At 41.3% G+C, this 15,313-nt stretch overlaps 1 protein-coding gene across 3 annotated transcripts in view; it reads right to left on the bottom strand.

Moving 5' to 3' along the window:
* The window catches only part of dpp6a (dipeptidyl-peptidase 6a), a 244,933-nt gene that overhangs the window by 27,527 nt on the left and 202,093 nt on the right, over positions 1 to 15,313 (bottom strand). For all 3 annotated transcript variants that reach the window (XM_028568972.1, XM_028568971.1, XM_028568973.1), the window contains 5 exons: positions 15,214 to 15,308; positions 14,676 to 14,750; positions 13,580 to 13,632; positions 12,580 to 12,661; positions 6,691 to 6,811 (listed from right to left, as the gene is read on the bottom strand). In XM_028568972.1, the coding sequence (XP_028424773.1) occupies positions 6,691 to 6,811; positions 12,580 to 12,661; positions 13,580 to 13,632; positions 14,676 to 14,750; positions 15,214 to 15,308 (426 nt within the window). The remainder of the gene's footprint in view (positions 1 to 6,690; positions 6,812 to 12,579; positions 12,662 to 13,579; positions 13,633 to 14,675; positions 14,751 to 15,213; positions 15,309 to 15,313) is intronic.

Here is a 15,313-nt window from a genome sequence, read left to right as displayed (position 1 = left end):
TCCGTCTCTTCTACTACAACACACACACACACACACACACACACACACACACACACACACACAAACTCCTCTGTCAACACACAGAGTTATTAAGAAATTATGCAAATAAAAGCTCACTGAGGGAACTTTTTGACAACATAAAGCGTGACCGCGACAACTCTACTTCATTATTAAGTCTGTGGCGACGACGCAGACGGCATTGAACAGTTCGACTTATTGTTACAGCTTGCCACTAGCTTAATTTATAGCAACTTTTGCAATTAAAATTTAATTAATGCTGTTTATCTGTGGGACTGGGTGTTGGCTTTGGGGAATTAACAGACATCAACTACCAATTAGCATTTTCATTAACTGTGCACGCTTGTTGGAATTACTTGATATGCAGCATTATTTGACAAACACTCTCTTCACAGACACATATGTACATTTCTTCTCTGATGCAAATCTGCAAAAGTATTTTTGCCTGTAGTATCTTTTCACTGCTGGATACGGCACTCATTATAACACCACACATCTCTATGCCAGTGACATGAGAGGAAAATGGCGTAATGGTAGCATTTAGTCCAGTTAGTCTTTGCTCTCCTGGCCTGCCTGGTGTGTCCACCTTGCTGGCACAGCTCATGGGGGAATGATTGGATCACACTGTCCGATGATGAACAGAGCAGCACAGCACAGCATTATGCTGCATTTGCAAATGATGAAAGTAAAAATGATTTCCCACATGGCTTGTTCTGCAGCTGCCCGCTGACTTCGCCAGCGGTGGCTTAAAAAGCTTTCCATGTGGAGTGGATCCGCCGGGCTGTCGGATTCGCTCGGCTGGGGACGCCCAGTCACCTTGGCTAGTCAAGGAGAAAGTAGTTACGTTTCTTGAAACATTGGGATATGTGCATGGTAACAAAAGAGAGTGAGGAAAGAAAAGAGAGAGAAAGTAAAAGAGTGTAAGTGAACTAGTTTTGATGAGCCAACTCTCGTTTTCTTCCTCTAAGTAAGTTGATTCTGTCTCTTTTGCCAACCACCTCATTGCGATGATTAACAAGGTGAGCTGTCTGAGGCTCATCCCCCGTCTACATGTTCTTCATCCTGCTGTGCGGACTCAATTATTCACTGAGTAAAGGACATTATTAAAGCATGAGATACCATGAGTCAAGCGGCCAATAGGAAATAATGAGTGCAGATACAGGCAAACTGAACTAATGAAAAAGATAAGAAAATCGGAATGTTGTCATTGGCGTATGGTTCATTTCTTGCTTTTATTAGGAAAAAAAAGAAAAATATATGCCTACTGAGGATACGAGCCATATGGTAGAATTGAAGCAATCTGTGTGGACACCATGATCAAGCAGACGGTTCCTGTATTAAATGGCTACACGTTTCCAATAGAGGGCAGCAGTGTCACATGCAGCATTTTATCTCAGTTCTTAAGGTCTGATGCAGATTTCTAGGCCACTAATTCTATGTTTTTGGAGGCTGACTTATTTTCTCTTTTGTTCTGAATATTCAAACTCTGTAATCCACCCCAGTAATTGTAGGCAACAATTATATCAAGCCTACAATCACCTCTCCCACAAGACAAAACTAAATCCTGGCTAACTGATTGTGAACTATTATATTAACGGTCATATATATGACAGTTAAACAATGACAGAAAAAAAAAAATCCTAGGATCTATGAGATAAAAAAGGATCACTGACAAGCAGGTTGGTTAGCGGACATGACATTCTAGTTTTCAACCCTAACCCCAAAACACAGTCAGTAAATCAGCTGCAACTATAAATACTGTACAGTTACTGCGCTGACTGAGGTGACAGTGCAAGTGATAATTGAGTAAGAATAGAATAGCTCATGGCAGAGTGAGGCGAGATTTTGCTGAACATCTTCAGAGCCCCATCAGCACTTCGTGGCTCCATCCAAAAACAACCTTGGTAGACGATGCAGGAAGAAAATACTTTTACAGTGAGTTGTTTCTTTTGTAGGTCTATAATAAGCAAACAAGAAGAGGAAAGAAAAATGTTTGGAGGATGTAGCCCCTGTGTATACCAGGAATGGTACCACTAAAACATTTTCCTGAAAGTAAACTATTTGTTCGTAGAATCAAATAGACTCTAAGCATTTTTTATCTTAAAGGGGCAGTCCATCAGTTTTACACATGAAGTTAACTGCATTATTTTTTCAAAGAAAATAGTCCCCTCCACCACCCAACTCCAACTTCATGGAAGTGCAATACTTAACTGTTGGAGTAGCCCTTTTACACTGCACTTTAAAGGAGGAGGAGAGAGGGGGGGGGGCAAGGTGGAGGCTGGGGGTGTGGCCTTGACCAACTGCCACTTTGGTCGTTTGAAAGCCATGATGTCTCTCTCTCTCATGGGTGGGCCAAATTCTCTGGGCGGGCAAAGCAGAGAAAGGGGAGGTAACCTTGCTCCTTATGACCTCATAAGGAGAAGATTCCAGATCGGCCCATCTGAGCTTTCATTTTCTCAAAAGGTAGAGCAGGATACCCAGGGCTCGGTTTACACCTATCGCCATTTCTAGCCACTGGGGGACCATAGACAGGCTGGGGGAACGCATATTAATGTTAAAAAACCTCATAAAGTGAAATTTTCATGCCATGGGACCTTTAACAATGATCTCTGATGAATGATGTTTTCTGGATTGTGATGTTATTGAGTGAATTTGAGTTTTACAGGTGACACTTTGCACCCATGTTACAAATTGATACAAACAAACCTCACTTCCTTCCAAAACCTGACATCACTTCCTATCCCATCACTCGTTTTTTTTTTTTTTTTTTTTTATACATTGGGAATAAAATATGAAGAGAAAAGATGTCTTTTTCCATAATGCAAGCATTTGGCTCCATGATTTCTACAAATAATTCAAAACACAAGCCCCAAATATGTCATTTATAATGTGTTAATCAACTCCAAATCAGTATACTACAATGACAGTATCAAATAAATAGATACCAAATCCAAGCAATGCAGCCTAAATGCACTAAAGAAGTTCTACAAAACTATTTTCAACTTTGTGTCACATCAGTTTCAGCTTGTTCTTACACCAAACAACATTTCTACTTCCTTTAATAATCTTTCCCTTTCTAGCACACAAGTGTTGATTATGTGGTTACTCTACGCCCCACAGGCTCAGCCACAAACAGAGCGATAAACAGACACAACCCTACGAACAAGCCTCTCGATGCAAACAGTCATCTAGCCAAACATCTATGGGGCAAACATGACTCAAATCAAAGCGACGCCGGGTTTTTATCTTGGCGCACCAGAGCCCAATAAACAGCTGTTTCCTTGGGCGGCGTCACACTGCAGGATGTGTCAGTATCAGTACAGCCTCAACAATCAGACAGCCGACAGATGACAGAACACTTGAGACTCTCCTGAGGCGTTTTGGACTATTACACACAGCCGACAGGGTTCTTGGCTATCTCTTTAATTATTTATTTTTTCTTCTCCCGTCTCTTTCTGTCTCTCCTGCATGCACACTAAACACACACATACACATTCATGCATTAAGACAGCCATGGAAGCCAGAGGATATTAAAGCCTGGGAGATTATTTGCCAACCTTTCACCCCTCAGCATCAAATCTGCCACGCAGCGACAGCTAGAGCTTAAGACCTCATTTTTCCTCTTCGGTAGTCTGAGCCTCAGCTTGACCTTGGCCAGAGCAGAGTCTGAGTCATTAGCATTGGAAAATCTTCTGCAGTCCCACTGATGACTGTAAACATTACACAACCTGGCGCCGCTTCTAAGCTCCCCTGCAGATGCTGGTATCACCACTGGGCCAATGCCAAATCTATTTACAGGCTTATAGACATTTCTTTCAATGGGGATTTATCATGAATAGGAATGAAAAGTACCTTTAGTGAATTAGCACAAATAAACAAATAAAACCAGATAAAAATAAATCAAATCATCAGCTACTTGGAATTTATTTTGGCAAAACGTTGCTGAACATTTAGTCTTGCATTGCCAGACCTATCTCCAAAGCGCTGTAGAGTAAGCCATTATACCCATATATGACATCTTGTTCTAAAATCACTGGGACATTAATGTGCTGCTATAACAGCCTCCACTATTTCAGGTTCTACACAAGATTTAGGAACCTGGCAGAAGGGATTTGCTCCCATTCAGCCACAAAAGCATTAGTGATGTTGGCCACTGATAAGGGGGTCCATTTCATCCGTAAGGTACAGTAATAACAACAGGGTTGAGGTCAGGGCTGTGTGCAGGCGAAAAAATAAATAAAAAAAATACATTTCTATATGAACCTGGCTTTGTGCACAAGGGAATAGCATAATAACAGGAAATATTATTCAATGATGTTGCATTAAGATTGGTTCCTGCGAGGCCGGGTTGGGTCAGTGGTAGAGCAGGCGCACATATACTGAGAGGTTTATGCCTCGACGCAGAGTTCCAGGGTTTGAATCCAACTTGTGACAAATTTCCTGCATGTCTTGCCCCTCTCTCTCCCCTTTCTCACCTAGATGTCCTGTCAAAAATTAAAAGTGGAAAAGCCCAATAATAAAAATAAGATTGGTGGGCGCCTGGATGGCTCAGTTGGTGGAGCGGGCGCCCATATTGAGGTTTACTCCTCGACGCAGCGGGCCCGGGTTTGTCTGCGACCTGCGGCCCTTTGCTGCATGTCATTCCCCCTTCTCTCTCCCCTTTCATTTCTTCAGCTGTCCTGTCAATAAAGGCCTAAAAATGCCCAAAAAATAATCTTTAAAAATAAGATTGGTTCCTGAATCGGAAATAAAGGGCCAAGTCCAAATCATGAAAAACATCCCCAGACAACAGGCGTGTTCACATACTTTTGACCAATGTAGTGTATCTACATAGCTCCTAAGCAATCAAATCAAAGTAAAGTAGTTGAGGGGAAAAGTTAAAATCACCTTGCAGTTATCAACATCTCTCTAAAACACTTTTAACAAATCTGAATATTACAATCTTCATGTGGGTAGGATTCAGGGCAGTGCTGTTTGATTAGACCGTAGCTTTGGTGTACCCAATAAACTGACCACGGACAACTATACTTAATTAGCCAAATACTACGGCAAAGCAAATTGAAGGTACCATAATTACTAATAATTACTTGAAGTTAAGCCTGTTATCTTTGGATTTTGCCTTAACTACATTACTACCTTAAGTGTAATTATTTTAAGATACTGTATGCAATCTCAACTTAAAATAATGTCCGATATCTTAAATTTAATTGACTAATATAACATTTCATGAAAACAGGATAAGAAATAGAGTAAAGATAAGCACCAAATATTCTACTATGTGATATCTCAAGATAATGAACACTTGGAAAGTTAGGTGCAGGAATAAAGAAAATACAATTCTGTTGCTCATCAATTCACTTTTATCTCTACATTATGATTCTGTTTCATCCCTCAGTGAAAGATTTATCCTGCACTAAATAATGAGGGTAAATTACCAGGCCTTCAGCAGCGCATAAATATGAGTCAGGGGGTCAGACAGTGAAATAACGCTCTGATTAATGTTTAACTGTCCGAGAATGAATATTGCTCTTGAAGGATGGACGTGGGTTCAAAAGTGAGCCTGGCTAATGCCGAGATAAGAGGAGCCGTGGGTTGACTAAATTAAATTTAAAAAAACAGCCCAGTCCTGGAGAGAAAACAGCCACACAGCTCTTGTCTTCGTACACTGGTGACCACAGATAACCTCTGTGTCACAGCTTATAAATCCTCACAGGCCTCCTAGGTAGCAGCCGTTTACATTATCAAATAGATATGTATTGTTTTACAGTGTTACTCGAGGATTAACAGCTTGTTGTAGATCATAGGCAGTCTCTATTTCTGCTATCTTTATATCTATGTGCTTGCCGCTCTCCATCTCCCTCTTGCTCTGTTATTAAAACACAGTTCCACTGGAGCAGAGAGTGCACCCAGTGCAGCGGATATAAATTCATTAGTTGAACGCTATAACACAGCAGCCATTCCGTTTTTAACTGCGAGGCGCACAGGTGAGCTTTGATCGGTGGCGGCGGCGCTTGGAGAGCACCATGACATCTGTATCAGAGTGTGTACGACATACGCCAGCGCTGAATTAATGCAAATCAACCGATGTAGAACATTAATTCATTTTCGGGGCTGTGTAAAGCAGAAGGAAATTGGCAGTTTCCACTTTTAATTTACCTGCAAGAAATCAAGTGCTACACGCCAAAGATACTAATGTGGATGCAGCCGCTGGGGAGTCACACTGTCTCATGTCATTACTCGCAAATACGTGGGTAACTGCAGAGTGTTCAAATTAAAGTAATGGGATAGAGTGAGAATACAGAGGGAGGAAAAAGGGTTCACTTTACATATTTGAAATATTGGTCATCATGACTTAGGTGTGCGCTTCTGAACTTTTTTACCTTTTGTGACCCTTTTAAATGAAGCTTTGTTGACATGCGACCCCTCATCATGTTACATAAATGATTGGTGAGTTCCACCAAAGCGAAAAGTCAGGAAAAATACAGTTTTGTGTTCTTTCCTATCCTGTAAATTATGTCACAACCAAAATTGCTTTCTTGCTGAGAGTTGGAAGAGAAGATTGATATTACTCTCATGTCTGAACGTGGTATCAATCTTCTCATCTAACTCTATAAGTGTAATACAACAAAAGTCAAACTTTTCCTTTCATGGCAACATTTTTGTCTGCCTTACCTTCATATAGCCAATCACTGAGCCCATTGAAAATGACGCCCTCCTTGCCAGTAGACACCAGACGAATGGAGCGGTTGTCCACCCTGGAGCGATAGTAGATGTTGTTCTCAAAAACGAAGATCTACAAGAGCCAGAGAGAGAGAAAATACATCATACTATCATATTTTGAAAAAATAAAAAAAATAGACCAACTATCTTTAAACTAAGAAAAACCTGCAGAAGTGTGCAAAAACACTGAATCTGTTCCAGCTCCACGAACATATGTATGTATGTATGTAGCTGACCCTAAGTGACAGCCTTCCTACAGGGAATTTCCTTATTGTGAATAAGCTGTTACATTATTATTTTCAACACGCACAAGAGGAAACCGGAGGACATTTTGGTATTTGTACAGACACGTTATTTCGCAGGTGGGAAACCTTGGGGAGGCAGAAGTCATGCTATCGCAACTTAAATCAACCTGCGGGTCGAGACACACATTAGCATGGCGCTTTTTCACCTGTCACACACCACAGAGTGCACCTATTGGCAATAGAACCTTTTTATTATAATGAAACCAAAGACTTTGACAAGAGGATGAGAGGACAAAAGAAGTCTTTTCAATTTCTGATAAGACGGCAAACCTTGGGACCAAACTTTGACTTTGACGCTCTCCTTTACAGGCCTGCAGGGGTTTCAAGATAACTGAAGGTCAACTCTTTCATTATAGTGAATAATAGATCATCAGCACCCACAGTGAACGTGATAGGGCGGGCGGCTCTTGGGGCTGGAATTTTTAAATGTTACAGCCTTAATGCCATACTGAAATCAATCTCAGGCTATTAAAGAAAAGGGTTTGCTCAGTATCTCAAGGATTAGGGAATCTGTGGGCCTGGAGTCGGTATATCATGGTATCAGTTTGTGAATGATTCTCCAAAAACATATTCACACTGAGAAGTCTAAATGATGGGATGATGTAGAGCAGGAAATCCAATACTGTAGCTACGGCTGCTGCATGTTGATTTTTTACTTTTTTCTACACTGTGAAAAAAAGAAGCAACGCTACAAAGAATCTACCACATGAACTGACAGTACTTTAGCATTTTTCAATCTTTTACTACACACTGTGTCACAGCAATATGGCATTTAGTATAAACACAGAGAAATTAACTACCCAGCTAAAAGTTTCACCAGCAAACCCTGCATCTCTTTAGAGGTAACACAGGATCTGTCACAATTAGTTTCTCCTGAGGAGACGCGAGCTAGGGGCCCATGTGGTTTGGTGTCACTTTGGTGCAGATGGAGTCCCTGTATAGAAGTTAATCTAGGCCACGGCACAGAGAGAAGACCTGGCCCCGTTCTCTGAAGGAAGGTAGAAATCTGCCAGTGATGGCTGCGATCCACATTTATCCTCAGCGAGAATATTTGAAGGAGATTATACAAACTTTGGGCTGGTGGTTGCCATGCAACTGAAACTGCACCAACAGAATGATGAATGCATTATTTTGCACTTTTTTACCAAGAAAACTATTGTGCTGTTTAGGTAGGAGAATGTATACATAACACATTAAAGGAAACAACCCCAAAATGTCAAATTATTGTGTTCTCAAGTGGTAATAAAGGGGCAATCTACCAATTTTTGACCTGCAAAACTAATTGCTACATTCCTATCAGGCTCAGCTGTACTTTGTGTTGTTTTTGTAGTGCTATTTAGCCAACCTGTACAAGCTAACATGCTAAACTAAGACACTGAACATGGTAAACATATTACCTCAGCATGCTAACACTTTCAGTTTGTACATCCTTGATTCCTTTCCTCGCGTCTTAGTCCCTCCCACCTTAGATGTGAGTGGAGGAGGCAAGGAAGACACACGAGGAGAGCGCAGGCGAGGCAACAGGCATTTCATAAAATGAGACATCCTTGCTTCAGAGCCGTCATTTTAAAGTGACATCAATTAAATATGATGTGTGGCACAGCTGCTGTAGATTTTATATTTCAGCTGTGAGTCCCGCCTCTTTTATACGTCATGGGTGCCAAAATAGACTTCTACACACACCACACCTGTGCAAAGTTATTATGAATCCCACTGCTGTTCTTGGCAAGACACACCCTGCATCAAAGCTAAGTGCTCAGGCAGATGGTTGAGGTGAGGCATTGACCTCAAGTGCTTAGGGTCAGGAAAGCCCATTGGTCAGGGGACGGGCCTGAACAAATTGAACCATGCGCGAGCCTGGATGCCTGGCCAATCTAAGTGCTTGAATGTTATGCAGGGCGTGTCTTGCCAAGAGAAGCAATGGGATTCATAATAACGCACCTGTGCATCCTCGCTCATAGCTCCTCTGGCAAGCATCCTCTCTCCCCGAGATGCATTTTAGGAATTGAGACATCCTTTAAGATGGTGCACTGGGATTGGTTTCCGGTCACAGGCAGGAGGAGAGAGGAGACGAGGAGGCACAAAATAGAGAAATGAGAAGAGCCCATGAGCTCGTTAGCATGCTAATGTTAGCATGCTGATGTTAGCATTTAATTTAAGTACAGCCTCACAAAGCCACTAGCATGGCTGTACACTTGTAGTCTTGTGTTACAAACTGGTAATATGGAGTTTGAAAAATGTAAGCTTTGGCCAGGAAGGAAAGGTCTAAAGAAAGATGCTATCACTATGTGTTATAGGACGTTGACTCATACTATAGGGACAAAATGTACATGGACAGAGTCTTACAGTTTGTTCCTTTTTCTCTCGATATCTCTCACTCTCACATGCACACACTATCTCTCTCTCTCTAATGTAATACAAAGGTTAGGCCTTCTGGGGCTGAGAGTCCAAACTTTGATTGTGTCAATGTCAGCCACATGTTGAAGATAAGCTGCCTACAGGTATCAGGGAAAAAAACTCTCATTCACTGGAGGATTTATTTTCCACAAAGAAAATGTACAAAACATCTTTGTGCAGACACATGACTTGCAAAAAATAAGATGCCATGTATTTACCCATTTACATTGACTTTTTAGCCTAACAAATAGCTTAGCATGTGGCTTGACAGATGTGTTTGTGAGTGTAAATATGGGCCTGCATGTGATCACTATGGGAAAGTACAGGACATTAAATTAAGTGCATAAGGGATTTGGGAACAGAACAGCAGGTGGTCTGATTTATGTATATTAGATGTCTGAATATGACGACACATGCATTGGCTTGCAGACTAGCTTGTTTTAGCTGATGGACATCTCTCACTTCAACTTCCACCTCTTCTACAGAGGACATCTGAACCTTCAGGGAAACCAGCAGCTGCTCAGTTTCATGCTAACATAACACTCCTGATGGAAGTCAAACCATTTCATGACTAATGGTGGGAAACTCGAGGCTATATCAATCTAGCGACTGTGTTAATTACTCCGCTGATGAGATAACAGGTAATTAATAGCATTGTGCTGCAGGATGTTATCACTTACATTCTGTCTGCCCTGCAAACCAACAGACTGAAGCTCATTAATGCTCAGACAAGTGCGACTGTGTGATGATGGAGGCGGAAAACGACTTGTCTTGGAAGAGTTGCAAACGACCATTGTGTCTTGTGATTCAAACAATAGTGCTTAATTTGAATGTGTTTACTGGGAAATATCAGTGGTATAAATTTACACCCTAAGGGACAAAATAGTGTGTGTGCTGCTTTCAAAAACTCAAACTTATACCATACCAATGATTTACGGAAAATGCTGCCTCTGAAACATATAGATTATCCAAGCCCTAATTCAGGTGCTAGATTCGTTTGTCATAATGGGCCAAGAAGGCCTGTCACATGTTCCAAATGTGGCCAAAAATGCAGCTGTCTTTCCACCAAATTTAGAGGACACCACCTGTATATCCTTTGCAGCTCTGAGTATCCCATAATAAGTTGTGCGCTGGTCAACTGGTCTATGCAATGGAGCATTCAGGTGATCTTGGTCAGCTCGTAAAGTCAGAATGTTTTGCGGAATTTTGTGAATCGGATGGTGCTACATGGATGTTGTGATACCCTGCTTGCCAGTTGTCAGTGTGTTTAACTGTAATGTCACAACCTTAACTGTAAGCTCAGGTACGATGGAACTTGTCCCTAAATACCACTGACGGTTTAATTTCCTGAAATATCTGACTTTGTAATTTGACAGGGTGCATTTAAAAGCACCTTTACTTTTGTTCTACCTAAGGCTTGAACCACCTTCATGTGCTGCATCCTTCAAAGGATTTTGGCATCTGTATAAAGATTGACATTGGCAACTGCACACGTAACCTCAAAGCTGCTCTTGTGGATCAAATGAGTACATGTACAGTATGTAAAAGGTATCGTTTACAGTGATGAATCCACAGAGAATTATCACTCTGCAGTTCCCCTCAGCCCTACAGAGCACTTCAGCATCTTTCAACTCAGAGTTTTGATCTCATCGCCCACCAGTGAAGGGAGTAACACGTTACAAAAGTAACGCAATTACAGTAATGTATTCCATTTTTGCTGTAACGCAATAATATAAACACAATACTAATTAAATTTCGGTGATATTATACCCGTTACAATCTCAGTAACGCAAGTTAAAACACATTTTAACGCAACATTTAGTGGTGTTTTGTTTTTTCCCGCGAAACATTTCTTCACAGGAAAAAAAAAGCCGTGAGTAGTATTTCCTGACGGTACAGACAACATCTGTGTCCCAACAGGCGACGGTATGTCTGACAGATATAAACATGTCGGGAATTAATGTTTAGGCTTACTACACGTAAATACCATCGCATTTTATCAGCCGTGGAAAGTAACTGTGCCGTAATTCAATACAACTGTAAGGTACTTTTAATTGAGTATTTTCATTTTCTCCTACTTGCCTATTGTAAATTTTACTTACAATAGGCAATTTAATTTTTTATAGCTTTAGTTACTTTGCATATTCATATTAATTATACAAAATATTATGAATAATCTATGATGTATTAAAGTGGATAAAGAGGAGACTTTATTGATCCTGTGGTGAAATTCACAAGCGTACCTGCCAAGTCAAACTTCCCCTGTTATTTTAGTGAAAGTAACTCAAAAGTATTGCAGAAGTAGTTTAAAGCATTACAATTCAGAGACAGTAATATTGTAATATAACTAATTACTCTCAAATGACAGTAACTAGTAATCTATAATGCATTACCTTTTGGAAGTAACACTGTCGCCCGCACATTTGCCATATAAACTTTATGATGATTTGTCAGTGTTGTGTTCACATCTTGTGCTCCCAAGTAGTCACGATATAAAAAAACAAAAATCAATGAATTCAGGTGTAAACATAGGAAAAACAAGTACCTTTCCCACCCCCTTCATCACTCATTCCAACTCCTCCCATTAGGGGGCCGCTATAAATTCCCATAAAATCTTCCATTAACTTTATAAACTAGCAGTGAAGCACAATGCATGCTAGCACTTTGCACATAGCAACATTTTGCATAGCCAAATTAACTTTTATAATCAATAATGTTTTTCACTTATGCTCCACATTAAAGACACTTTTCTGGTTATATGTTAGACAATAAAGATGGTTTGAATCTTAACTTTGGAACTTTATTGGCCAGCAGGCAGAGATGTACCTTCGAAGTCACTGTTCCATCATCTTTAATGTGACTATTATTTACCAGTGTTCATCACACCCCCAACCGGCCCCGTCAGACACCACCTATCAAGAGCCTGGGTCTGCCAGGGTTTCTTCCTAAAAGGGAGTTTTTACTCGCCACTGTCGCAACAGCCACTGCTAATGCTTGCTCTTGAGGGAATTACTGTAATTGTTGGGGTTTTGGAATTTATAGAGTGTGGTCTAGACCTACTCTATCTGTAAAGTGTCTAGAGATAACTCTGTTATGATTTGATACTATAAATAAAATTGAATTGAATTGTAGTTCATACCAGTTGCTGGTCCTGGGGTCCCCAGCCTGCGTACTGCAGTTGAGCATTTCGCACCTCTGGAGGGTTCAAGTTCCATGTCGCCCTGGGGTGCACAGACAGAGGAAACAATGCTATCAGATAGAAGTGCAGACACATACACACATTGAGTTTCTGCTCCCAGTGCTGCTGCAGGAGAAGAACAAGTGTAGTACATCTGAGAACAAGGGTTTAAGTGTATCCATAAATACCAAAACTCTATAACAGTGTCACCTCTCCTTATTGGGAAAAGTGCTGTGCAGTGCAGGCTGCAGAATTAGAGGTGCCACTGGCTCTATGTCTTTGTCTGGAGCCGAGGATGAATGAGGTCATCAGCTGTGTTGTTTTCTTTTTGGCACATTACCACTGGGTGGCAGCACACAAATAGATTTGAGCATGAGCTGCTGACGGTGCCATAATACTGTGACCGGAGGAGGTGAGGTAAAAAAAATGAAGCGTCTACTACCTGGACAATATGGCCATTAATATGTCTTTGCTGCTGATCAGTACCAGTTAATCGAGTGCCTCGAGTTCTGGCTTTCTGATTTTCCTACTTTGAAAATGTGTGCCAGGATTTCGGGTTGTTTGTCAGGGGTGAGAATGAACATTTTCTGCTAATCTTTCATATGTTTTTAACACAAAGGAATGACAATCAGAGGGGTTAAATAGCAGCAAAGAGTGCACCCTTGCCACACTTCACTAACGCTTGTTCCTTTCTCCAGGCATTTTAATTGTTCAGATGTAAGATCTGTAGATGTAACGGCAAACCTGGCTTCCATTTGATGTTCACAGATTACTTAATAACCCTTTCACCTCACAGATAGCATTGGTGGAGGATAACAGTGTAGTTAATGTAACTTTGTAAGAGGGTAGTTTTAAGAACAATGAGTTGCTTTCAGAGCCACAGGCAGGAAAGTCAGGGGAGATATTATACAGTAGGATAAGATAATGACAACAGAACAATGCAGCCCTGTCGCCTACTTACGGAGTATCCAGACTGCAGATGATGTAGAAGGCCGTGTAAGAATGCTGGTACACCTGGAAGAAAAGGATTCGCATCAGATCACTTCACATGAAGCAAGTTGCAGTTTTACCTTGATAACTTGATTCAAAACTGACTCTTTTTTTCTGTTATTTCGTAAGGAATAATAAGGCCTTTCATCTTTGAAATCTTATCTATTGATGAACATTTCTTGACAGATGTTTTCTACAAAAACTGTCCGTGTTACAAATAGTTTCATCTTGTTTGTGCTACAAATGCAGGAACGTATTAAGTCACTGCCTACTGGAGACACAAACGGAGGATGATTTGTTTGTGTGTTAGTATGCAGACACCGTTCATTATGAACACGCGCGATCCACGCAACATGTTACAGAGATGAGGTGTGCGTGACTGTGCATTGTGTGCTGCTGCTGTGAGCGTATAGCAGGAATGACTTTCATCTATCAACGGGATGGAGGTTTGGATGGAATAATAAATCCAAACAACAAACGATGCATCTCTAGTTTGACGTAATATTTTCTATTCATCTCAGGCAATAGCACGAGGTTATATCTCTCCCAGCATCTTTCGCGCACTAACAATAGCCACAAACTCTCCAGTGGTGAGGCAGCATGAAGTAAACACACAGACATCAGCTGCCTAAAATGATTCAATATATCTGATCCACCTATATTAGGAGCCGAAATGCTTTGATGCATATCTAGTTGCTGGCAAAGCTGATGTAGTCATTGGGTCACTTTCTTCAGAATTTCACAGCAATGATAAATTCCTAGCCAATACGTCCTGTTCCTTCTGCTGATCTCATATCTCTCTCCCCGCGAGCCCGTTTCAGCACCGAGGGGTTTGTTTGTGTTTCTGCCTTCTTGCTACAGTTCCACTCGGCAGTGCTGGCCCCCGCTGCCATCGCTGACAGGCTGTGGTGTGCGACAGGCCTTTGCACCCCGCCATGATTACTTTCTCCTGCCTTCCCTCCCCCCCACTCCCCACACACACACACACACCCCCCCGTGGAAGCAGCTGACATATTTGGCTGTCAGTTTGCTAATTCAAAAAACAAGCAAACAAATGAGAAGCTCACCGGTGCAACATTGTAGGCCAGCAGCACATGCTTCAAGTCAGGAGACACCTCGTACTTGCTGGCTTTGTACATTTCCTGAGAAGCAAAGGCAGACGTAAGAGGGAAAGTGAAGACAAAAAGATGAGTCCTTTAACCATGCGTGGTATTTTTTCATTAAACTAGTCCTTAAATGACTGCGTTTGATGGATTGCCCAGCTCCTGAAGCAAATGGGAGTTGCATTAATCTTTGCACTAGGGCTTGGCGGACATAATGTTGTGTGTCGTCACCCAAGCCGCCGCAGCGCTGATGCTACATCTCCTTTTCCATCTCAACGTTCCCCCCACACATACCCAATGCCCTAAGTTTTAACTACGCAGTCCACATATCACAGCAATAATGGATCATTTGATTAAGCTTTGTAATAAAAAAAGAGCTTTGGGTGCTTTGATTTGCTGACACTATATGAAATTTTTAATTTAATTCATGCAGCCACGGTCAGTTCTTTAGTCCGGTGATTGTGAGAAAGGAAAGAGAAAGAATAGATGACAAAAGACTTACAAACTTCTTGTTATGCACCAAGATGGTCTCCTCATCAGTGTCAACGTTGAACTTGACGACGTCACCATCACGATTGCGGTATAATAGCTCATTACCTGCG

Source organism: Perca flavescens, chromosome 22 (genome assembly GCF_004354835.1).
Source record: "Perca flavescens isolate YP-PL-M2 chromosome 22, PFLA_1.0, whole genome shotgun sequence".
In the NCBI taxonomy this organism is placed as follows: Eukaryota; Metazoa; Chordata; class Actinopteri; order Perciformes; family Percidae; genus Perca; species Perca flavescens.
The sequence above is the reverse complement of the archived record's forward strand: the minus strand, read 5'-3'. Positions and strand labels throughout refer to the sequence as shown.